The following is a 24,962-nucleotide window of genomic DNA, read 5'->3' on the forward strand; positions in this document are numbered from 1 at the left end:
TCGCAGGTATTGATGTGGTCTGGATGTTGTCCTGTGTCCTCTGGTCTTTATTCTAGGAAGGGTTGTCTTTGTTATATTTTCATTGATATATGTGGTTTTGGGTGGAGATTTCTGCTGCTCTACTCACGCCGCCATCCTGGCTCCCGATCTCTATACTCTTTTTAATTGTTCCTTATTGCTTGTATGTGCAGGCTCTGTGTCTCCAGCTGCATTTCAATTTTCCTGAGGGTAAGAACTTGGTCTTACGCTTTTTCTGTACCTCCGTTCAGCAAATAATCCCATACTGGCTTCAGAAGCACTGCCTGATGGGACTTAGTTTTCCACAATACCCTTGTTTACTGAGTTAACACAGGCAGCTGATGAAGGATCCATTTTGTGAACATGAAAGTAAAAAACAGAAATAGCGCTTTCAAAGTATTAGCTATTTTTACCTTCCACCCAGATCCATTTGGTCAGATTCTTGTTCCAATTGTACTTCCTCCTAAAGCAGGGGGCTCATTCCTCAGGACAGTAATTTTATTCAGAAGAAGTGGCTGTGAGGCCTGGGAACAGCCCTTTGCCCTCCCTTGGTCTGCTTATCTTTGGACACAAAAGCAGGTATTCTCACTAGAAGGTAAAACTCTAAAGCTTCCATCTTTGATCATCAATGATTCTATTAAACCAAGCATTTTTTCTGAGATTTAGATGTTCAAAATCAGGAAAGACTTTTATACCATTATACCCCCTGTCTTAAGGGGAAGAATGACTTTTATACAAAGACATTACTAAAAGCTAAACCTAACAAACTTGGGGCCCTTGCAAAATGGTAATGCTGCATGCTTAACCTGAGCAAATCTCTAAAGCGAAATTCTATTGTAGGATTTAAAATACTCATTTTGAACCTAGCATCTCAATTTGGTTTATTTTTGGACTTAAGAGTATTTAATCTTATATGTTTCCAGATCCTCTCAGTTAAGAACTGCCCATTGACTTGTAAGATAGAGTTAACATTTACTGAGCATTTCAGAAGCTAGCCCCAAGACCACCACTCCACTTTATAAGTGAGGATCTGGAGGCTGAACAAGTAGGTAACTAGCCCAAGCTACAGTTAGGGACACAGGTAGGATTAGAACCCAAGCCCAAGGCCCCCAGAGTCCTTGCATTTAACTTCTACATTATCCTGCTCCCTCCTGAAGGCCAAAAGTTAGCCCTATTCTTTCAATAGGTTCCTGGTTCTGGAGCTTATCTTCTCTGGGTCCAAAGCCTGACAAGACCCATGACCCTGATCAAGGCATTCTATGAATTTAGTTCCATTTCTGGGGGCCAGGTAGGCTCAGTTCCTTGCTAATCACCAAAGATAGGGAGATAAATCATACAAAGTCCCAGATTTGAGCAGCCTATGGTGAGGTGAGGATTCACAAATGCTTAAACAGGTAATTTAAATTAAACATGGTAAATGAAATGTAGTAACAGAGACTCACATGGAGCACTGCAAAGACTATAAGCATAATGGCCATCAAATAGAAGTATATAAGTGTAATGGCCATCCTATCAAAGATGAACTAGAAGTTAATGGTGGTTCTGATACAAGGGTCCCATGCAACTGTACACATTTCATTTGTCCCAGGCACTGACTGACATCTGCGATTATAGTGTGAACTTGTCACCACCTGTAATAACTTAACATTCACTAATTTTAAGTGTTATTTAAACTGTGGAAATTCTAATTCAATATACATCAGTCAATTGCATATGCATATATAGTTTGAATCTTGATTGGAATCCAGAAAAAAACAAACATATTAGAATTTGGTGATAACATACCAGCTGTCATTAATATTAATATCAGAGAAATAATATGTGACATCAAATATTATATGGACTGTACTATGTCAATGGAACATGGAAATGCTACTGAAGTCCATAATGTTAGAGAAGTAAGTTAGAAGCTCAATTATCTCTTCAAGTTCATAGGACGAATTTGACCCAGAGACCACTGTGTATTTATTGTCAAAAATATAGGAATCAATGAAACAGTTGATTTTCAGTTATAAACTGTAGCATTTTAAAACTGATGACATACATATTAGCTGCATTACTAAAATCCTCTTAATGAGTGTGTCTTTGCAGCCAAATGTGAACAAATGTTATCAAAAAAAATTCCAAGTTATTGTTACAGAGGAAATGGCTGCTCTGATAATGCACAAAGGTTAAGAGCCTGGAACTAGCTGCTCCTATAATGATATTTTTATCAGGAGCAGAAGAATGGAGCAATGAATGCTAAATGGCATTGACAGTGACGTGATCTTAGTACTGGCATCTGCCGGGCATCAAATGAATTCCAAGTGTTCATGTAGAAATGTGTTCTACATCTAGAATTCCTCACGTATTTATCTCTTAAATATGTATTAAAAGTAACTAGAGTTTAAGCTTTTTCTTTAAATGTTGCTCCTGGCTTTTTAATATCATCTGTGTTACTAAATCATATACAACCCAAGAAAGTAGGGCTGGGGAGCAGCATCCTTACTGTGGGGTAATATTCTATGAATATGTGTGCATGTGTGTTAGTTCATGTGTATGCACAGCAACTAACCATTTCCTCAACCCACAGTTTGACAGTGGAGTCAGCTGGCACACTGGTACTTCAGACCCATTAGCAGTTAGTGGGCATCTTGTCAGTCTGATTCACAATAGCAACCAGATGCCAAGCTCCAGTCTAAGCACTTTACATGCATTTTGTCTTTTAATCCTCTTGACCTCTTTTTCAAGTCGATACCATTATTATCCCTATTTTCCAGATGAGAAAACTAAGGCATGGAAAGGTTACTAATTTTGCTTAAGGCAAAGCTAGTTAGTGGTGGAACCAGGGTAAATGTCATGCTCTTAACCTCTGCTAAACCACTGGCCCTATATGACAGGGAGCCTACACCTCATCACCCAGCCAGACGAGAAGGGAATTGTTGCTGTTGGTAATGGCCCAGCCAAGCCTTAACCTGCCTTGGTGCCAGGAGCCATGCTACTCAAGCTGTGTAAGCGAAGCTCAGGCTGGAGGAAGACCCCCACAAAGCAGGGGCCTTCGCAGCTGGCTCCCCCTATTACCCACCTTGATTTTGTTATTCTCCATTATACTATTGGCTTTGCTTTTGCTTGCATTGTTGCCAAGGGTTAAGCTAACCTTTGCTAAGCAGTATGGAAAAGATGAGAACATACGTTTCCCAGAAGCTTTTCAGGACAGTGCTCCTAAAGAATGGAACACGCAGGGGCCAGATGGCAATCTTGCAGGTAGCTAGTCAAACATTGACTGCCCCATCTCCACCTAAGTGGGAATGCCCCCCTTTTTTATAATGCTAGTGAATTAGTGATGGAGAGTTTTATAGAAATAGAGTTATGAGAGAATATTGAATAGAATAACTCTGTCTGACACTTAATCAATCTTCTCATGTTTTCTTCTATTTGCTACTTCTACAACTTTTCTTCTTCCTTCCTAATTACAGCCATTTACTAAAATTCGTGCCTTATATGTGAAATTACCAAATAACATAATTTTTCAATAAGTAAAGATACCTCAAGACAAGTGCTGGGCCTGGAAGCCACAGGGCATAAATCTGCAACGAAGTGAAAAACTAACCTTTTCAAAAAACTTTACTTCTCTCTCACTTACCAGCTTTACATTTCCCTGTATGGCCCCGGAAGATGGCTGGTTAGCCAGAGACAGGTAAGATTCCTCAAGGGAGGAACAACCTAAGACAGGCACAGCTGCAGGGGGGCCATCAGGTGAGAAAATGGGGGCCAACAGAGGTGAGGCTTAGAACCTCACCCCCCTAGTTTTGAGAGAAATTGTCTACACCCATGGATGTTTTGTTGCCCTTGTCTGGCTTGGATTAATACTTAGTCTACAGGCACAAACCAGATCATCAACACTTGCCTTCTTACAGTTCTAAATCATGCTTTCTATCTTTATCTTGCATCTACCTACAATAGACTAAATATTATGAGGAGATAAAATGTACCCATTGCATTAGAAATATAGATAATGATACCTGCCTAGCAAACTGAAGTAGTGAGTGACCTGTATTTCACCCTGAGCTGATAGACTCCATAGTCACTGCTACATACCGCTCCTGCGGTCACATGCACTACTTAGAAACTGCGTTGCATAGAAACATAAAACATGATAGAGTACATGTTGCTAGGAAAAGTTTCAGTCAAGGAACAGAAAATGATCACCTGTCTAACACTTGACCAACCATGAATAGATTAGAAAGAAGAAAGAAAAAAGCTTGCCCATACCTATTAATCAACTGCCTATACCAATTAATAAACAGAACAATAAAAAATAATCATATCCTTGTGCAAAATGGTATAAATAAAGCTGTCATCAGCACTTTGTCCAGAGACCACCTCCATCTGACTCTGTGTGCTGTCTCTCCGTGCACCAACTCCGTCTCAACCTTTTGGGCTTCACACACCCCCACTGGAGCTGGACTCTGGCACCTTGGTGACTGCTGAAGATGTACAAGGACCTAGAGACTATGGCTCTAGTGGCACCTGGCTTTGCCCACATAGTGCACCAAAGCAGCTCCCTTCCACCAATGTACCCCAGGTATTAGAGCCAAGCAGAAGGTACAGGGTTTTGTCACTCAACCCTCACAGAGCTGCCGTGAAAAATCAGGCTCCTGATGCCTTGTCCAGCATGTAGATGGCACTTGACATGCTAGCTCTTTTCATTATTTATTATTAAATAACGAATGCTAATAAATAAATAAAATATCATTGACATATGTCATTGATTATAATTGAGGCAGGAGTCAGATGGCTGAAATGAGGACTGGGTCAGAATAACAGCCAGGCTGGAATGGTGCTGAAATACAGATCTAGGGCTTCCAAAATTTCTCTTGATGAGGTGCACAGTGGGTCCCAGAGTCTGGGTGAGCCTGAGCTCCTTAGGTCTCTGGCTGGAGAGAGGAAAGGGAGGCGGGTATGGCAGGATGAGGCCAGAACTAGGTAGGTCCCATGCCAGCACATACACCTCGCAACCTGTTGCTGCCTTATAAATGCCTCACAGCAAGAAAACCTACTGGTTGGTGAAGAGCAAAAGTGGTGTAATCACTTCCCATGGATTGAAACTCCCTAAACCCTAACCAAGGATCTATTTTCCAAAAGGTACAAATGGAAGCCATAATGACCGGCACGGAGAGTCGTTCCTGTGCATTTTTTCTAACCTCAGCAACAGCCCTCTCTGGCCAGCAAAGGCAGACTTTAGGAGTCTCATTTTATAGGGGAGGTGAGGCAGCTGAAGAACAGAGCACCAATGGAACTTTTAAAATGACACAGTAGGTAAGTGTAGGAAATGGGGTTCACAGTCTATTTGATGCTAAACTATATGTTGCCTTAACACTGCTCCTCTGTATCCTCTCTTTGACTGAGATATGCACATTTCCAAACACTTCTGTGCAATTATTGTTTTTTTACAACATTCAGGTGGGTTACAGGAGCCCAGGGATGTTCTCCTTTCTTCATCAAAGGCAAGGAAGACACTTTGGCATTAACCCATGGGCCACTTCTGCCTACTGTGTCCCTCAACTCATGACCCCTTAGGGAACCACTGCTGATGCTTCTTGCCCAGGCCAGACCACCCCAAACCCCAGCCTGCAGCAGGCCGGCCAGATGTTGGTTACAACTGGAAGTCTGGCTCCGTCCCTTCCAGGATCTCAGCCAAGTACCTGCCACCCTCAGAGGGCCACATCTCTTTTCTCAAGCCTGGTAAAAATGTTCTTTTTCCTGCTTCAGGTTTCCCTTTTTTTGAGCTTGTATTTTGAGGACTGAGCAAGAGCCACTCCAGAATTGCAAAGACAGTTTCCATGGTTCCACCAGCCCAAACACTAAAACCAAGATGCAGGACAGAAGCAATGTGCTGTTGCTCAGCTGCATATGGAAAATGCTGTTACTCTGCCAAGTCTCCAGACATGGCCTGCTCCTTTGGTGAAGCCAGCTCAGTGGATAATGCATTTATATACCATGTACATTTCTGAAAAAGCTATTTTATAATTGCCTTGCAATTTTCCAAATGGCAAAAAAGAAAGTTATAGATTAACCAGCGGCACCCCCAAGATATGTCTGTTTATCCCAAAGGCAGTGATTACAATTTGCTGACAGCTTTAAAAACTATCAGAGAATTATCAGGATGTCCTAAGTTTAATCATTAACAAAGTTTAAAGACCAGAGGCAAAATCAGACACTTTTAGACATAAACCCTCTTAGAGGTCACCTGCTAATTCTGAAATTCTGATTTTACCACTTTCCTCATTCTTACTGTGATTTGGCAGGGAATGCTAAAGGGTCAGTAGTAAATGGATGTGAATTTCAGATCTGAGCGATTGCTGTTTTATCAGTGTAAAGTTATAGTTCGTCAATTCAGCACCCTTATTGAGTGCTAACTGGGCCAGGCAGGACTCTGGAGCTGGGGGTTGTGGGTTCTCTGAGGGTGGGAGAACACCTCCCCGGGCTCCAGAGGCTTACAGCCTAGAGGAGGAGAAAGTGAACGATTAAAAACTCATGGAAAAGAAAAGATGGCAGAGGAGAGCTAAACAGGCATTTAATGTGACCTGGGAGGGATTCAGGAAGGCTGCCCTGGGAAAGATACCTCGGCTAAGACGTGAGGTAAACTTAAGTATTGTTCATTCTGTCCGCTTGTCTCTCTCATCAAACTACAGAGAATCACTGAAATACCCGCCTTGCCGGGGAGGAGGTAAGCACCCTCCCTTCCAGCTCTGGTCTCTTGGTTTGTGTCATTTCATTTACTTCAGGGGCTTCAACTAAAACTTCTCTGTCACACACATCTGCAAGCCCAACTTCTTCCCTGCATTTGTGACTGCTAGACATCCCTCCCCAGGGATCCTCCCAGTATCTCCAACTCCAGGTATCTCATCTTTCCCCCAAACTTGCTCTTCCTCTTCTTCACATTCCTTTTTTTGCTAATACCATCACCATATTCCTATCACTTGACACATGTCACTCTGTAAATGACGAATCCTCAGTGACCATTCATTGATGAAAGAAAGATCTAAGCTTTTTGAGGATGACATACATGGCTCACCACAATTCATCCCAACTAACCTTTGTATAGCTTGGTCTCCCATAAGACCCCAAACTGTCCACGCTGAAGTTCTTAAGGTTTCCTAAGCCTGCTACTGTGTTCTCTCACATATTTGTGAGTTTATATAAACTGTTCCTTAGATTAAGATGCTTTCTACATCTAGTCTCCTGGTGACTTCCTATTCATCCTTTAAGACCTACTACAAAGGTCACCTCCTCTGTGAAGTCTGCCCAGATTTTTCTCAGGCAGAGTTCTTCATTTTCTACAATCACCTTCCCTAGAACTTTGTGCATGTACCACTAAAGCATCTATCCTAGGTCATTAGTATTAATTGTTCATGACTGTCTCCCACATGAGCCTGTGAGTGCCCAGGGGCAAGAGTCCTGGATAATTCAGCCTTTATTTCCTTTGGGATAGGATGTGGGATAGACAGTTAAATGTTTACTGACTGAATGAATAATGAATACATGAATGGACTCTTCCTGTGGTACGTACCACTTTCTACCTTGGATTATCTTTGAGTATCTCATCGCCCCTCCTGGACTGACATATCTTCTAGGGCAGGAATGATGTGATCCATTTTGGCACCCTCTACCATGGTCTACCCTGATGCCTATTTGAAAAAATGAGTAAAATTCTTGCAGGACCTTGTGTCATATGTCAGACTTTACAAAGCTATTTTCACATACATTGTTTCACTTGCCTTTCACAATGCCCCTGTAATCTAGCCACAATTACTTGGTGTTTTCCTCATGTAGCAAATAAAACAATTGTGTAAGGCCTTGGAAGCCTGCTTTCTTGGTTTTTAGAACAATGCCTATTGCATGCAATGTTCTTGATAAAAGGCAGATGTACTCATCAGTCCCTTGTCTTGAGAGTGTGGGGATGACTGTAGAGGCTCACCACTGCTTGTAAAAATGACTTAAACCCTTATCTACTCTTCCTGTATGAGTCTAACGTGAATAATTTAAGTAAGCTTGAAGGTTTGGAGTATGAATCAGACAGAGCAAAATAAAGGTGGGAATAAAAGAATCTGAACCCTTTGGGCAAAAAAAAGACTCTGGGGTCCTGGAAAGAGAACATTCAGCTGCCATAAGATGGGGAGCTGTGCAAGGCAGCATCGAGAAGTACTTAGCAATATTTTCTAAAGCACCGAGGTAGATATGCTTTTAAGTCCAAGTACCTCTAGGGAAGAAGATGTCAAAAACACTGAAAGAAAACAGGATCTATATAGCTTGGTCCACCTCAGCACGCCCTTGTGCTTATGCATCTATTTACCTGCAGCATGGGGCACAGAGCCTGGCATGAGTGAGCTCAGGCTCACATAGACAGAAGTGGCAGCCCGAGATCTGACCCAAAGGTGAGGCGGACCAGAGTAGAGAGAGCAGCACAAAACCAGGCTCAGCACCCAGAATGCAACACCTTGGTTCCTTCACCAGGAAGAGCAGAACCTGAGGGCCTCTGTCCTGCCTGCCTCTTAGGGAGGCAGACACACCCCTGCTCCTGAGATCTGCTTAGGGCCAGTTTTAGCCAATGCCTTCATGGGTTTGGGAGGTGTCTTAATTATTGCTGAAGCACCAAGAGGGCCTGGGAGCTTGGCCAAAGCATCTCCAGGGCTCTGTTAGTCAGGCTGTTCTGTAAGCATTGTTTATTCCCATTGACCCCATCCATCCTTCTGGCTTCTGTCTGTGTGTCCTGCTGTACACACAGACCCCCTTGCATCTAAGAAGGTAGTCTCTGTCCCTATCCCTGCCAAAAATGGGCTGGGCCAGAGAGCCAATTTTCCACTCTAGCCCACTGAGCACCTTGTCCACCCTGCACTGGTGGGTGGGTGGAGGAGGGGCAGGGACAGGGATAGGGCTGGTGATGCAAGAAGAAGCGGTATTTGCCAAGAAGAGTCTGCAGTACCGGATAGACCCATGACCATCACAGAACCACAGAGAATCAGAGTCAGGAGTGTCTTCGGCACTCGATTGCTCTGGAGCCCAATCCCTTCTTTCTGAACCACAGACTGTTCAAGGTCGTTTTCCTGGCGCCGGGATAACAATGCCTTGTGAAGCACACCTGCTCCAAATGAGCGAGGGTGCAGTGTCCAGGTGAGCCTCTACAGTCATCCCCACACTCTCAAGACAAGGGACTGATGAGTACATCTGCCTTTTATCAAGAACATTGCATGCAATAGGCATTGTTCTAAAAACCAAGAAAGCAGGCTTCCAAGGCCTTACACAATTGTTTTATTTGCTACATGAGGAAAACACCAAGTAATTGTGACAACCTTTGCTTGGGACACGTGACTGACCTTTGTGTTACCCCTAGTAGGAATCTTGCCTGCCTGCCCTCTTTCACCTGCTTCGAAAATTCTAGCAAGCGCAGGCTTGGCAGCCTTCCAGGGGAGAAGTTCAAAGTCTGGCCCCAACCTTCAACAAATTTCCAGTCCCCGGCTTCTGTCCAGGGGCGCACTAAAATCCTTCCCCCGAGTAAGGGTTCCCGGCGCGGCGTTCGGGGCCCGCTGGGTCCCGGCCCAGAGCACGGCTAGTCTAGGGGCTCCTGGGGACAGCCCCCGCCCCGCGCGCCTCCCCCGGGCGACCACCTGTCCGAGCGCTGGAGGAGGGAGGGCGCGCAGTCGCGACTGACCTGAGATGCCGCCCCCCACCACGACCACGTCGCAAATGCTGCTCATGGTGCTCGCCCTGCTCCAGGCCGCCCCGGTGCCCGCCGACCGGATCTCTGAGTCCCAGCCCCCTCCCGCCGCGCTGCCCCCACGCGCCAGCGCCTCGCCCGGCCGAGCAGCTATATTGCCTGCCCAGGGCAGGGCGCGGAGCCCCGCCCGCCGACGCGCCCGCCGGGAGGAGCGCCGGGCCGTCGCCCCCGCCCGCAGCTCAGCGTTCAGAGCCGGGGCGGGCTCAGGCCGGGAGATCACCGGGGCCTCCCCGGGACCACCAACCCTTGGCCTTTTGCGCAGGATTTTCCAACCAGCCTCCCTAGTGCACTATTGAGCTTGGGGACTCGGAGGATAGCAGATTGGGTGTCCTCGAGCGCTCCGGTTAGTCCACGGAACACAGCAAGACAGATAATAGCAAACATTAACTGAGCGCTTTCCAGGGAGCAGGCACCGCACAAAGCACGTGACATACAGGTAAACGTCACAACAACCCATTTTACAGATGAAGAAGGTGAGATAAAGTAGTGGGAGGGTGAAAGTAAGATAAAAAGCCAGAAAGGAAAACAAAGCCAGAAAGATTCTGAGACCAACTTTGATCTATCACGCAGTATTGCCATTATCTTGGCACATATGTGAACGTTATTCCCAGTCCCTCATCCTCTTTCCGAATACCCTCTTTCCCCACTCCCTATGCCCTATACCCACAGTTAACTCAGGAAGACTCCTTCCTAGGACTGCAAAGCACAGCCCCCAAAGACAATCTTAAATTGCCTCCCTTCTGCAAATGGGCAAAACAGCCAACAGCACCTTGAGCAATCCCGTGAGTCAGCACTGGGCGCTGGTGAGACAGGAACCAGAAAGGGGGTTGGCAGGGGCTCAGCTTTGGATGGATGCGTGGAATTCAGCGCTCCGCTGAAACAGCAGGGGCAGCTATTCAGGGCTTAGGGATGTGGGTCTGAGGACCTTGGCATTGCCAAGCAGAGGGGGTGTTTCAATAAGCTGCCAGGTTTAGTTTAAGCAGAGGTGATCTGTGTAAAACAGAGGTGTATTCCTTCAGAGATCTAGGAAAGCCACCTCTGAGAACTAAAGTGCAAAGACGCAATGCAGGGTGGCTTTGCAAGAAATAATTGTGACACAAATCACTATGTTGTACACCTGAAACTAATGAAACATTGAATACCAACTATACTTCAACTTTTTAAAAAAGAGAGAGGGAATTGTGTGAAGTGCATTTGTTCAGGCTAGGGGAGCTATGGGGCTGGGATGGGGGGTGGGGGACTGGCTCCAGGTCTGGTGATTTGATAACAGCCTGAAACAAACCTCCACCTATTCCCACCCCAGTCCACATATCCACCTGCTACCAAGGTATCCTGAGCTCCTGAGGCCCTCAGACTGGAAGAGGGTTTAGGCATGTCTGTGACTGAGAAGTCACTTGTGGCAGAGAAGGTCTTGGTACAGCCCTGACTCGGATTCTAGAAATTTCACTTCTCCTGCTTTTACAAAACAGCCCTGAGCCAGAAACTTGAACCCAGATCCCCACTGCCTCACCCTGCCTACAGCCTATGCTGGCCTCCTCTTTGCCAAACCCTATCTGTCTACCTTCTCTCACAGGGCCCTGAAGCTGCAGGCTTCTTAGCTGTGGATGTTCTGTCCCCTCATCTAGCCTGCAAGTGAATCACATGTCCAGTGAGGTTGGGTGGGACAGGCGGAGAGGATACTTGCAGGATCTGCTTGAGATCTCTTTTGTATGGCTCCGAAACTGCAAAGCCAGCCAGGGCCCTAGGCATCTGAACTTTGAGTCTAGTATGGGCTGCCCATCTCTTCTTGATGTCCAACTGGAATGACAGTTCCACAGTGTCTGTGAAGAGAATTCACTGGCAAACAGCCTTTTCCCCAGAGGTATTCAGTTTACTTGTGTTCTATGAGGTCAGAAGTGGGTTGCATTTGAACTCAGGAGCCTTCAGGGGGTCCCTGAGGCCACCCTTGTCCCTGTATCCAGGCAGTCTCCCAGGCCTGTTCAGGGTCCTCAGTCTCCTAGAAAGGGCAACTCTCAAAGTCTGTCCTTTTTCTCTGCATCATGTGGTCAGACAAACTGTCTAAAAGCAGTGCTTCTCCAATTTGAACATGTGTACAAATCACCCAGCTCTGGGGTGGGGTCTGAGAAGCTGCAATTCTAACAAGCTCCAGGTGATGCCAGTGGTGCTGATCCATGGGCCACATACGTTGAGCCCATTCTTCTCTAGTACAGGCCTCTGGTCCCCCTCAGTTCCAGAAACAGCTCCATGCTCCAGAGCCTCTGACCTATCTCAAGGCTGTCCTAAAGAGAAGATTTCTGATCATTATACAAGGAGTTATGGAACACCTGCTATGCTGAACCCTGGTGAAGAGATGGACATGACGGAGGCTGCCTCTTCCCTCTTGGGGCTCACACTCCATCAGGGGAGACATCCAGAAAGAGTCATCACAAGTAGCATTCTGAATGTTGCTCTGAAACGCAGCAGGACCAGGTAACCTAGCCCAGACAATCACAGTGGACTTCCAGGAGGAAATGACTTTTCTGCAGGAACTTGAAGGATGAACATGGGTTAATCAACTATTGAGGAACATGAGCACACCAGGCATAATTGGGAAGCAAACATGAGGTTAACATATTGGAGAAACTGGACACAGTCCAGTATGCAAAGAGCATCATTGACCACCTTAGGACTGATTACAAACACCGCAAAACCAATGGTAAGGAATACAGTAATAACACTGAAAAATGAACAATGAATAAAATGATAGGAAGCATCATTTATTTTTGTGGGTCTTTGTGTCTTCTCTTCCCAAGTAGATATTACTTTCCTGCAGGAACAGATCATGCATTATCTTTCATTCATCCATTCGAGAATGATTTATTGAGCACCAGCTCCATGTCAAGCACTGTGCTCATCACTGGGAATATGCCCTTATAAATAAGAAATGATGCTAATCCTAGGAAAACCAAATATGAAAACAGCCACAGTAAGCCTAATTCATGTTCCAGTAGAGAAATGCTCAATACCTCTAACCAAGGAGCAGAGGAATGTTGCCTGCCCCAAGCAGTGTTTATTTGTCTTTCTAACTTGATGAAATCCATGTTTCTTTCATCAGTTAAAATGAACTTAACTTCTCCTTCCTTTTTTTTATTAGAAGGCTTCCAAAGAGATAAAATGTCCTTATTACTTTTTTTCTTGCTGTCCAGCTTTTCATTAACGGATATTTCAGTGAGTCTCTTATGATACCACAGGTTTCAATAAAGAGGCAGGCAGTGCAGAACAGAGTTCACCAGATATTATCTAAGTTGTACATTTCACTTTTTTTCAATGCTGGAAGCTTAATAAGGGATAGAAAATTTGTTTTAAAATTAGATTCTTTAGAGCTTACCAGTCTCTTTTTCCCAACTTTGCTGTTAAACTTTTTCAAAATAGCCATTGAGGGGTGAAATGATGAAAAGCCCAGCCATGGCAGCTAGGTCAGGTCTTTCTTTATCAACGTTAGATTGGTATTTTACCAAGTTACCAATTGTTAAAAGTTATGAGGCTTCTGGCTCTGCCCAGCGAAGCATCCACCATCAACTTGGATCCTAATCTGAGAGTGTCCAAATCTCCTCCTTGGGGATGAGAAGACAGTGGAGACCTCTCAGTGGGCCAAGACCTTGTTTTTGGCCTCAAGAATCACAAGGGAAATCACAACCTCTATCAATCCAAGTGTTGGGGAGCACCCAGCTTTATTCCAAGTCAAAGCCCTTCCTAGGACATTGAGCTAGAGACTCAAGATCCATCTCGAAAGTCCATAGGCTGCTTTAAGATGCCAAAGGAATGACCTGCTGCAGGTCCAGTGGACCAGTCAGGAACTGGGTGAAAGTCGAGTTGGCAGGGAACAAGCCAAATGACAGGTAGACATGAATGTCTTGAAAGGCTGACAGCCTCGTGGGTGGGCTGAGCTAGCTCACAGAGAGAAGGTTGAAATGGAAGACAAATGACTTCCTGCCCAAAGAACCAGAATTTGGCTCTTTCCTCTATGACCTAATTGCCATAGCACAGGCAGGTCAGGGACAAAGGTGCACAGCACAGAGTTGCGGGTCCCAGAACGCCAGGCTTCCAGGCTTCAGAAAGACAGCGGTCTAACTTAGCCGTGCTGCAGGGCATGCTGAAGAAAAAACAAACCTTTTTGCAACATATGTGCTAAACAACCTGTACCCAAAGTGATTTTTTTTTACAGTGACTGATACTGAGACTAAGAGTATTTCTACAAAACGCAATAAGTGTTTCTAAATAAGAGGTGACATATCCAAACAGATGACATGACAAGGACTGTTTGAGGGTACAGAGGAAGAGCACACAGTGTGCATTGACTTGAACTCTCCTAAGTAATAGAAATCCAGTTTATGTGAAATTATTGAAATAAAGGTGTTTAAGAAGAAAAACGATTCTTCACTACAGATTTGTGACTATTAGAGGTTTAAACTCTGAACAGCTATAGAAATAAGTGAAGGAGAAAATGGGCAATAGGCAGCAAAAACCTGAAATGTGTTGCAAAAGGTAGAAAACCTGAGCATATGTCTGACATACCATATAATGTAATAATACTGAATATAATAATACAAATATATATTATATATACATGTTAATACATTGTAAATAAATTGTATATTATAATTATTCATATATAATAATATATACTAAATATGTATAACATGTTACATAATTAGGGAAGCTCCCACTGGGATATGTTTATCTGTGGTGGTACAGGCAAGATTGTGTATCGGCAGCTGAGTAAAGACAGTGGCCCAGGGCCTCTTCAGAAGAGATATGAAATCACCATGTTTTTTTTTTTTTTTTTGAGAGGGCATCTCTCATATTTATTGATCAAATGGTTGTTAACAACAATAAAATTCAGTATGGGGGGTCAATGCTCAATGTACAATCATTAATCCATCTCAAGCCTAATTCTCGTCAGTCTCCAATCTTCTGAAGCATAACGAACAAGTTCTTACATGGTGAACGAATTCTTACATTGTGAATAAATTCTTACATGGTGAACAGTACAAGGGCAGTCATCACAGAAACTTTCGGTTTTGATCACGCATTATGACCTATAAACAATCAGGTCAAATATGAATATTCGTTTGATTTTTGTACTTGGAAATCACCATGTTTTTAAAGCCAAGCACCCACATCTAACAAAGGAAGAAAAATATCCTATGAAAGGTGGAAAACTCGAGTAACTACAGGGAGTTACTGTTCCTCAGGAACATAGGGATATCAGGATGAGATTGAGGTAATTTTCTCCAGGGAGAGAGAGCAGCCTTCTGCCTAGAGCATGAGGCTGAGGGTACCATGTCTGTCTAACCCCTCAGGATTGAGGAGTCTGTGCTGCAGATCAATCCAGATCCAAAAGACTGTCACCATCTGGATTAACTGGGAACCAAACTCTGAGAGAGAGGTGTCAAAAGATAAACTGAGGCAGATTAAAATGGTCAGGAATTTATTTGAGCAAAAATCAGTTCAAATGGGGCAGTGCTAAACTAAAAGTAGTTGGGGGCACTCTGCCAATAGGAGGCCCTCCTTTCCCACAAGGCTTTTATAGAGCAGACACGGAAGCCAAGCAAGGGAATTATTTGATTGGCTCTAGCTGAAGTGGTTGCCTTATCTGGGAAAGCCTAGTTGGTTGTTCTGAAATCTCTATTTCTTGGCTGCAAGTGCATCAAGCAGGCCAGCAAGGCATCAAAGCCCCCGCAGTCTAATGGCCTCCTTGTTGAAGTACTTTAACAGAGGTTAGTGAACAGATTTATTAGGGAGTGCTTTCAGGATCCATGCCTGCAGGAGGCAAAGGAAAGAAGCAGGAGGTTGAAGAAGTTGAGCTGTGATTGAGTCCTGATGAAAGCCTCAGCCAACCATGTGGGGACCCCTGGGACTGGAATGGCCTCTGTAGTTGTTGCCCCTTGGAACACGAACCAGGCCTTTCTACTGGTGCCTCTATCCCTCACTGGATATGGGCTGCCTGGGAGTGGTGATGTGGCCCTTAAAAGCTGAAGCCGTCCCAAAGGGGGCTGACCAGTGGTTTTACTGGGATCTATTAAATTTACAAAAATAACTTGGGAAGAACCAATCTTTATGATGTTGACTCTTTTTATCCAGGAACATAAAACTATTTTTCCACTCATTCAAGTATAATTAAGTGTATTTCCAAACTGTTTTGTAATTTTCCTTACAGAGTTTTTGGGTGTAAGCTGTTAACTTTATGCCTAGGATTTTCTTTCACTTAATTTTTTCTATCATGAATGAGGTTTTTGTTTCATTGTATTTTGAATATGATATTTTTTTAATGGAGGACTTTCAGTTTTATATATTTATCTTATAATCCATTACTTTATTAAACTATTTTGTCATTTGCAGTGGTTTTTCTGTTGATTTGGGTATTACACAAAGTATACGCAAATAGGAACAATTTACATTAGAACAGCTAGGAAAATCCTGGAAAGGAAGAGGAAAAATAAAGGAAAGCAGAGCGCTGGACTTACTAGGTATCAAAGCATACTAAAAAGTCTGTATGACTAAAAGAGAGTGACATTAATTCATGAGTCAAAAGACCAATGGAATGAAACTGCATAAACTGATTGACTTGCATGTGGAAACTTACTTTGTGACAAAAGGCAAATCTCAGACAAGGTGAGGAAAGAAGGAAAGTTGTTTTTCTCTATCACAATGCTATTTTTTTTGGTATCATCAATCTACAATTACATGAGGAACATTATGTTTACTAGACTCCCCCCATCACTAAGTCCCCCCTACAAACCCCATTACAGACACTGCCCATCAGCGTAGTAAGATGCTGTACAAACACTACTTGTCTCTCTGTGTTGCACAGCCCTCCCTGTGCCACCACCACATTATAGATGCTAATCATAATGCCCCCTTTCTTTTTTCCCCGCCCCTTATCCCTCCCTTCCCACCCATCCTCCCCAGTCTGATTCCATTTGGTAACTGTTAGTCCATTCTTGGGTTCTGTAACTCTGCTGCTGTTTTGTTCCCTCAGTTTTTTCTTTGTTCTTATATTCCACATATGAGTGAAATCATTTGGTACTTGTCTTTCTCTGCCTGGCTTATTTCACTGAGCATTATACCTGCTAGCTCCATCCATGTTGTTGCAAATGGTAGGATTTGTTTTCTTCTTATGGCTGCATAAAATTCCATTGTGTATATGTACCACCTCCTCTTTATCCATTCATCTACTGATGGACACTTAGGTTGCTTCCAATTCTTGGCTATTGTAAATAGTGCTGTGATAAACATAGGGTTGCACCTGTCTTTTTCAAACTGGGCTGCTGCATTCTTAGGGTAAATTCCTAGAAGTGGAATTCCTGGGTCAAATGGGATTTCTATTTTGTGTTTTTTGAGGAACCTCCATACTGCTATCCACAATGGTTGAACTAGTTTACATTCCCACCAGCAGTGTATGCGGGTTCCCCTTTCTCCACAACCTTGCCAACATTTGTTGTTGTTTGTCTTTTGGATGGTGGCAATCCTTACTGGTGTGAGGTGATACCTCATTGTGGTTTTAATATGCATTTCTCTGATGATTAGCGATGTGGAGCATCTTTTCATGTGTTCATTGATCATCTGAATTTCTTCTTTGGAGAAGTGTCTGTTCAGCTCCTCTGACCATTTTTTAATTGGATTCTTTTCTTTTTGTTTGTTGAGGTGCATGAGCTCTTTATATATTTTGGATGTCAACCCTTTATCGGATCTGTCATTTATGAATATATTCTTCCATACTGTAGGATACCTTTTGGTTCTATTGGTGGTATCCTTTGCTGTACAGAAGCTTTTCAGCTTGATGTAGTCCCACTTGTTCATTTTTGCTTTTGTTTCCCTTGCCCGGGGAGATATGTTCATGAAGAAGTCGCTCATGTTTATGTCCAAGAGATTTTTGCCTATGTTTTTTTCTAAGAGTTTTATGGTTTCATGACTTACATTCAGGTCTTTGATCCATTTCGAATTTACTTTTGTGTATGGGGTTAGACAATGATCCAGTTTGATTCTCTTACATGTAGCTGTCCAGTTTTGCCAACACCAGCTATTGAAGAGGCTGTCATTTCCCCATTGTCTGTCCATGGCTCCTTTATCATATATTAATTGACCATATATGTTTGGGTTAATATCTGGACTCTCTATTCTGTTCCACTGGTCTGTGAGTCTGTTCTTGTGCCAGTACCAAGTTATCTTGATTACTGTGGTTTGCAGTAGAGCTTGAAGTTGGGAAGCGAGATCCCAGCCCACTTTATTATTCCTTCTCAGGATTGCTTTGGCTATTCGGGGTCTTTGGTGGTTCCATATGAATTTTTTAACTATTTGTTCCAGTTCATTGAAGAATGCTGTTGGTATTTTGATATGGATTGCATTGACTCTGTAGATTGCTTTATGCAGGATGGCCATTTTGACAATATTAATTCTTCCTAGCCAAGAGCATGGGATGAGTTTCCATTTGTTAGTGTCCTCTTTAATTTCTCTTAAGAGTGTCTTGTAATTTTCAGGGTATAGGTCTTTCATTTCCTTGGTTAGGTTTATTCCTAGGTATTTTATTCTTTTTGAATGAATTGTGAATGGAATTGTTTTCCTGATTTCTCTTTCTGCTAGTTCATCGTTAGTGTATAGGAAAGCAACAGATTTCTGTGTATTAATTTTGTATCTTGCAAATTTGCTGAATTCGGATATTGGTTCTAGTAGTTTTGGAATGGAATCTTTAGGGATTTTTATGTACAATATCATGTCATCTGCAAATAGTGACAGTTTGAATTCTTCTTTACCTATCTGGATGCCTTGTATTTCTTCGTTTTCCCTGTTTACCGTGGTGAGGACCTTCAGTAGTATGTTGAATAGCAGTGGGGAGAGTGGGCATCCCTGTCTTGTTCCCGATCTTAGAGGAAAAGCTTTCAGCTTCTTGCTGTTAAGTATGATGTTAGCTGTGGGTTTATCATGTATGGCCTTTATTATGTTGAGATACCTGCCCTCTATAAGCATTTTGTTGAGAGTTTTTTTATCATGAATGCTTTTTCAGTATCTATGGAGATGATCATATGGTTTTTGTCCTTCTTTTTGTTGATGTGGTGGATGATGTTGATGGATTTTCGGATGTTGTACCATCCTTGCATCCCTGAGATGAATCCCACTTGGTCATGGTGTATGATCCTCTTGATGTATTTTTGAATTCGGTATGCTAATATTTTGTTGAGTATTTTTTCATCTATGTTCATCAGGGATATTGGTCTGTAGTTTTCTTTTTTGGTGGGGTCTTTGCCTGGTTTTTGTATTATAGTGATGCTGGCTTCACAGAATGAGTTTGGAAGTATTCACTCCTCTTCTATTTTTCGGAAAACTTTAAGGAGAATGGGTATGACATCTTCTCTGTATATCTGACAAAATTCTGCAGTAAATCCATCTGGCCCAGGGGTGTTGCTCTTGGGTAGTTTTTTGATTACCAATTCAATTTCGTTGCTGGTGATTAGTCTGTTTAGATTTTCTGTTTCTCCTTGGTCAGTCTTGCAAGGTTGTATTTTTCTATGAAGTTGTCCATTTCTCCTAGGTTTTCCAGCTTGTTAGCATATAGGTTTTCATAGTATTCTCTAATAATTATTTGTATTTCTGTGGGGTCTGTCTTGATTTTTCCTTTCTCATTTCTGATTCGTTGATGTGTGTTGACTCTCTTTTTCTCTTACTAAGTCTGGCTTGAGGCTTATCTACTTTGTTTATTTTCTTGAAGAACCAGCTCTTGGTTTCATTGATTTTTTTCTGTTGTTTTATTCTTCTCAATTTTATTTATTTCTTCTCTGATCTTTTTTATGTCCCTCCTTCTGCTGACTTTGGGCCTCATTTGCTCTTCTTTTTCCAATTTCAACAATTGTGACTTTAGACTATTCATTTGGGATTGTTCTTCCTTCTTTAAATATGCCTGGATTGCTATATACTTTCCTTTTAGAACTGCCTTCACTGCGTCCTGCAGAAGTTGGCGCTTTGTGCTGTTTTTGTCATTTGTCTCCATACATTGCTTGATCTCTACTTTAATTTGGTCATTGATCCATTGATTATTTAGGAGCATGTTGTTAAACCTCCATGTGTTTGTGAACCTTTTTGTTTTCTTTGTGTAATTTATTTCTAGTTTTATACCTTTGTGGTCTTAGAAGTTGGTTGGTAGAATTTCCATCTTTTTTATTTTACTGAGGCTCTTTTTGTGGCCTAGTATGTGGTCTATTCTGGAAAATGTTCCATGTACTCTTGAGAAGAATGTGTATCCTGCTGCTTTTGGTTGTAGAGTTGTGTAGATGTCTGTTAGGTCCATCTGTTCTAGTGGGTTGTTCAGTGCCTCTGTGTCCTTACTTATTTTCTGTCTGGTGGATCTGTCCTTTGGAGTGAGTGGTGTGTTGAAGTGTGCTAAAATGAGTGCATTGCATTCTATTTCCTCCTTTAATTCTGTTAGTATTTGTTTCACATATGTTGGTGCTCCTGTATTGGGTGCATGTACATTTATAATGGTTATATCCTCTTGTTGGACTGACCCGTTTATCATTATGTAATGTCTTTCTTTATCTCTTGTTACTTTCTTTGTTTGGAAGTCTATTTTGTCTGATACTAGTACTGCAACACCTGCTTTCTTCTCGCTGTTGTTTGCCTGAAATATGTTTTTCCATTCCTTGACTTTTAGTCTGTACATGTCTTTTGGTTTGAGGTGAGTCTCTTGTAAGCAGCATATAGATGGGTCTTGCTTTTTTATCCATTCTATTACTCTGTGTCTTTTGATTGGTGCATTCAGTCTATTTACATTTAGAGTGATTATTGAAAGATGCGTACTTATTGCCATTGCAGGGTTTAGATTCGTGGTTACCAAAGGTTCAAGGGTAGCTTCTTTACTATCTAACTGTCTAACTTAACTTGCTGATTAAGCTATTGTAAACACAGTCTGATGATTCTTTATTTCTCTCCCTTCTTATTCCTCCTTCTCCCTTCTTTATATGTTAGGTGTTTTATTCTGTAATCTTTTGTGTTTCCTTTGACTGCTTTTGTGAGTAGTTGATTTTATTTTTTGCCTTTAGTTAGTATTTGGTTGGTCTGCTTTCTTTGCTGTGATTTTATTTTCTCTGTTGACATTTATTTAGCCTTAGGAGTGCTTCCATCTAAAGCAGTCCCTTTAAAATATCTTGTAGGGTGGTTTGTGGGAGGCAAATTCCCTCAACTTTTGCTTATCTGGGAATTGTTCAATCCCTCCTTCATATTTAAATTATAACTGATGGATACAATATTCCTGGTTCTAGGCCCTTCTGTTTCATTGCATTAAAGATATCATGCCATTCTCTTCTGGCCTGTAAGGTTTCTGTTGAGAAGTCTGTTGATAGCCTGATGGGTTTTCCTTTGTAGATGACCTTTTTTCTCTCTCTGGCTGCCTTTAATACTCTGTCCTTTCTTTGATCTTTGCCATTTTAATTATTATGTGTCTTGGTATTGTCCTCCTTGGATCCCTTGTTTTGGGAGTTCTGTGGGCTTCTATGGTCTGAGAGACTATTTCCTCCCCCAGTTTGGGGAATTTTTCAGCAATTATTTCTTTGAAGGCACTTTCTATCCCTTTTTCTCTCTGTTCTTCTTCTGGTACCCCTATAATGTGAGTATTGTCCCATTTGTATTAGTCATACCATTTTCTTAATATTCTTTCATTTCTGGAGATCCTTTTGTCTCTCTCTGCCTCAGCTTCTCTGTGTTCCTCTTCTCTGATTTCTATTCCATTAATGGCCTCTTGCACCTCATCCAGTCTGCTCTTAAGTCCTTCCAGAGATTGTTTTATTTCTGTATTCTCCCTCCTAACTTGATCCTTTAGCTCTTGCATATTTCTCTGAAGTTCCATCAGCATGGTTATGACCTTTATTTTGAATTCTTTTTCAGGAAGATTAGTTAAATCCATCTCCCCAGTCTCCCTCTCAGGGGGTTGTCTATGTAATTGTGGATTGGGTCAAATTCTTCTGCCTTTTCTTGGCAATAGAGGTAGTCATAGGCAGTTGGCGTGTGTATCACCTGGGAGAACAAAGTCCCTTCTTGCTTGCTTGCTGGTTGCCTTGCCCTTCTCCTCTCTGCCTGTGCTGGTTACCCGCACATTGGGAGCAGCTTCCGGTTTTATTTCCTGAGCCACCATATGTGAGGCAGCTGTTGGAGCAGCCCAGAGCCCCGCAGGGAGCAGCAGGCACACTGGGTGTGCTCTCCTGTGAGAACAGTGGCCCTTTCCACCCTGTCCCAGCTTCCTCTGTCTGTACAGGGCACCCACACCCCAGAAGGGCCTCTGTATTTGGCCCAGGCAGCTGCAGAGGAGGCTCTGGGTGGCTGCTATGGGTGCAGCTCCTCTCAGGCTGCTCCCCTGCTATGGCAGGGCCACGTGGGAGGTGGAATGGATGGGAGGCTGTTTATTGCCATGAGCAGCTTCAGAGCTGCTCTGCCACCCAGGGAGTTAGGGGACCCAAAGTTTCCCAGGATTCCCAGCCTGCTGGGCCAAGTGTGCTGGGAGAATTCCATCCAACTGTGGAGCCTGTGTCCCTTTAAGACTTTCAAAAAGCACTCACTTTTCCTTTGTCCCAGGGGCGCTGGCTGCGGGGACCCGTTCACAGGTTTTACTGTTCCATTTCCCTAATATCCAGCACACCATGCACTGTGTGTCTGCGCTCCTGGTGCGGATTACTAGGGCTGCTAAATAGCAGTCCTGGGCTCCCACTCCCTCCCCTCTCCGGCTCCTATCCTCTTACCAGTGGGCTGGGTTGGGGGAAGTGCTCAGGTCCTGCTGGGTCATGGCTTGTATCTTATCCCCTTCATGAGATGCTGAGTTCTCACAGATGTAGATGTAGCCTGACTGTTGTACTGTATCTTCTGGTCTCTCTTTTAGGAATAGTTATATTTGTTGTATTTTCAAAAATATATATGGTTTTAGGAGAAGATTTCCACTGCTCTACTCATGCCACCATCTTGGCTTCTCCCCCCACAATGCGATTTTAAACATTCTCAAACTTACAGAAAAGTTACATGTCCAGGTACAAAGAAACTTATTTCCTTGAATCATTTGAGAATAAGTTATCTACATGATAGCCCATCACCACCACCTCCAAAACACTTCTGTGTGTATCTCTTATGAACTGTCATCGTCCTACATAATCAAAATATGGCCCTCAAAATAAGAAAATTAGCACTGAGTCATGACTATCATCTAATCCTTAGGCCTCATTCAAGTTCTGATAATTTTCTCAATAGTGCCCTTTCTAGCAAAATGATGCAGCCCTGAATCATATGTCACATGTAGCTGTGCTGTCTCCTTTGACTCCTCTTATTTGGAATAGTTCTCAGTCTTGCTTTGACTTTCATGACCTCACCACTTTCGAAGACCTAGTCAAGGAATTTTGTAGAATGTTCCTCAATTTGCGTTTGTCTGACGTTTCCTTCTGGTTAGGTTCATATGTGTCTTTGGCAAAAGTATCACAGAAGTGTGTCTGTGCTCTGCTAATTGCATCCTATCAGGTACAATTTTAATTGGTCCTGTTACTAGTGATGTTAATTTTGATATCATGCTTAAGGTGGTATCTTCCAGGTTTCTACTGTAATGTTAGCTTTTTTTCTTTTGTAGTTAATAACTATTTCACAGAGAGGTGCTTTGAGACCATGTAAATAACTTATTCCTCATCAAACCCTCAATGTATTCACTTATTATTTACAGTATTTTGGACTCATGGATCTCTATTTTAGTCAATGGGTAATAGGTCATTACTATTCTTATTGATTTTCATGCTCAAATTATCTGTGAGCTGGCCAGTGGGTGCCTTCAAGGTGAATTCTGTGCCTTTCTGACACGTCCCCCCAAAAATGGAGCTGTTAATAAATTGTATTGAAATAACTTGACAGCCATAAAGCAAACGCAAAAGATAAAATTGAGCCCATTCCTCACATCCATGTATCAGGATATACTGCAAATAGATAAGGAATTTAAATGTAAAAAAATCGAACTATTCAAGAAAAAGTGGGTGAAATCCTTTTTAAGCTGGAAGTGGGGAAAACTTCCCTAAAAATTATTCAAAGGCAGAAGTATTAAAAGATGAACAAATGTGATCAGCCTTGTCCACCTGGTGTTCTCATGGCATCTAAGACCCACCTGGCTTCATGGCACCCCTTGAGCTGACCTTAGTCCCCCTACTTTTAGCAGCCCTCCCCACAATTCCACGTGCATATCCTTTTGGGCAAGCCTCCTCACCATCACTCAAGCCTATTGCAGCCTCTGAATCTTTGCTTTTTCCCCATTCTCTGTCTTTGCCAACCCATCTCCAGACTGCTCTGTCTTCCCTCTGCCTCCCCAAGCCTCTTGCCTCTCCTGCAATGTCTAGATCAGTCTCTCTGCACCAATTATCCTCCCAGACTGCTCAGGCCCACTTCACTTCCCCCTACCCTAAATGCCTAAAACACCAATGGTATCCTTCAGTTTCAACTGTATTTGTTGAATGCATATGTCTTCTTTGAGGGCAGGGAACATGCCATTCACATTTTCACAGCTCCTGATATAGCTAGACTGGCTGGCAGCTACACAGTCACCATTGCACATGTGTTGTCACTTTAATTTCATAAGGATTAAATAGTTTACTTATTTATGTGTTGATTGAATACCCACCATGGGACACATGCTCTGCTAAGTTTTGGAGATGGTAATGGTATAGAGACCCAGCACCTACTCTTACAGAGATTTAAGTCTTGTTTCCAGCAGTTTGCTAAGTCCAGCTGTCCAACAGCTTTATTTGAACCCCAAACTACTGGAAAAATCCAAAGAACTGCCTGTCTTTCTAGAGCCTTGCTTTCCTAGACTCTATATGAATCAGCATCATGCTTCTTATATTATCACTTTGATTCTTTCCTGCTCCTTCCAAAGCAGGCATAGGTCGCACTTCTTATTCAGGAGTAGAAAATCTGTTAAATATTCTTTATGCCTTTGCTTTTTCCAAGAGAACAGTGGCATTCATGTCTTGAGATAATCAGTGCCACTCTGGGATTTATAGGACTATGTCCTTCATTCCCTTTCACTCCCTTGGTTCCCACGTGCTATGAACTGCATTGTGGCCCCCCTCTGCCACAGTCACATGTTGAGCCCTATCCCCAATATGATGGTATTTGGAGGTGAGAGGCCTATGGGGGGTCATTA

At 42.9% G+C, this 24,962-nt stretch overlaps 1 protein-coding gene across 3 annotated transcripts in view; it reads right to left on the reverse strand.

Moving 5' to 3' along the window:
• MAOB (monoamine oxidase B) overlaps positions 1-10,016 on the reverse strand; it is a 116,550-nt gene extending 106,534 nt beyond the window's left edge. The window contains exon 1 of one of the 3 annotated variants that reach the window (XM_037001517.2): positions 9,710-10,016. In XM_037001517.2, the coding sequence (XP_036857412.1) occupies positions 9,710-9,755 (46 nt within the window). In that variant the 5' untranslated portion in view covers positions 9,756-10,016. The remainder of the gene's footprint in view (positions 1-9,709) is intronic. The other 2 variants (XM_037001518.2, XM_037001516.2) reach the window with 2 other exon arrangements.
• Positions 10,017-24,962: the final 14,946 nt, after the last annotated feature.

The sequence above is a fragment of the Manis javanica genome, chromosome X, assembly GCF_040802235.1.
Source record: "Manis javanica isolate MJ-LG chromosome X, MJ_LKY, whole genome shotgun sequence".
NCBI classification, from domain to species: domain Eukaryota; kingdom Metazoa; phylum Chordata; class Mammalia; order Pholidota; family Manidae; genus Manis; species Manis javanica.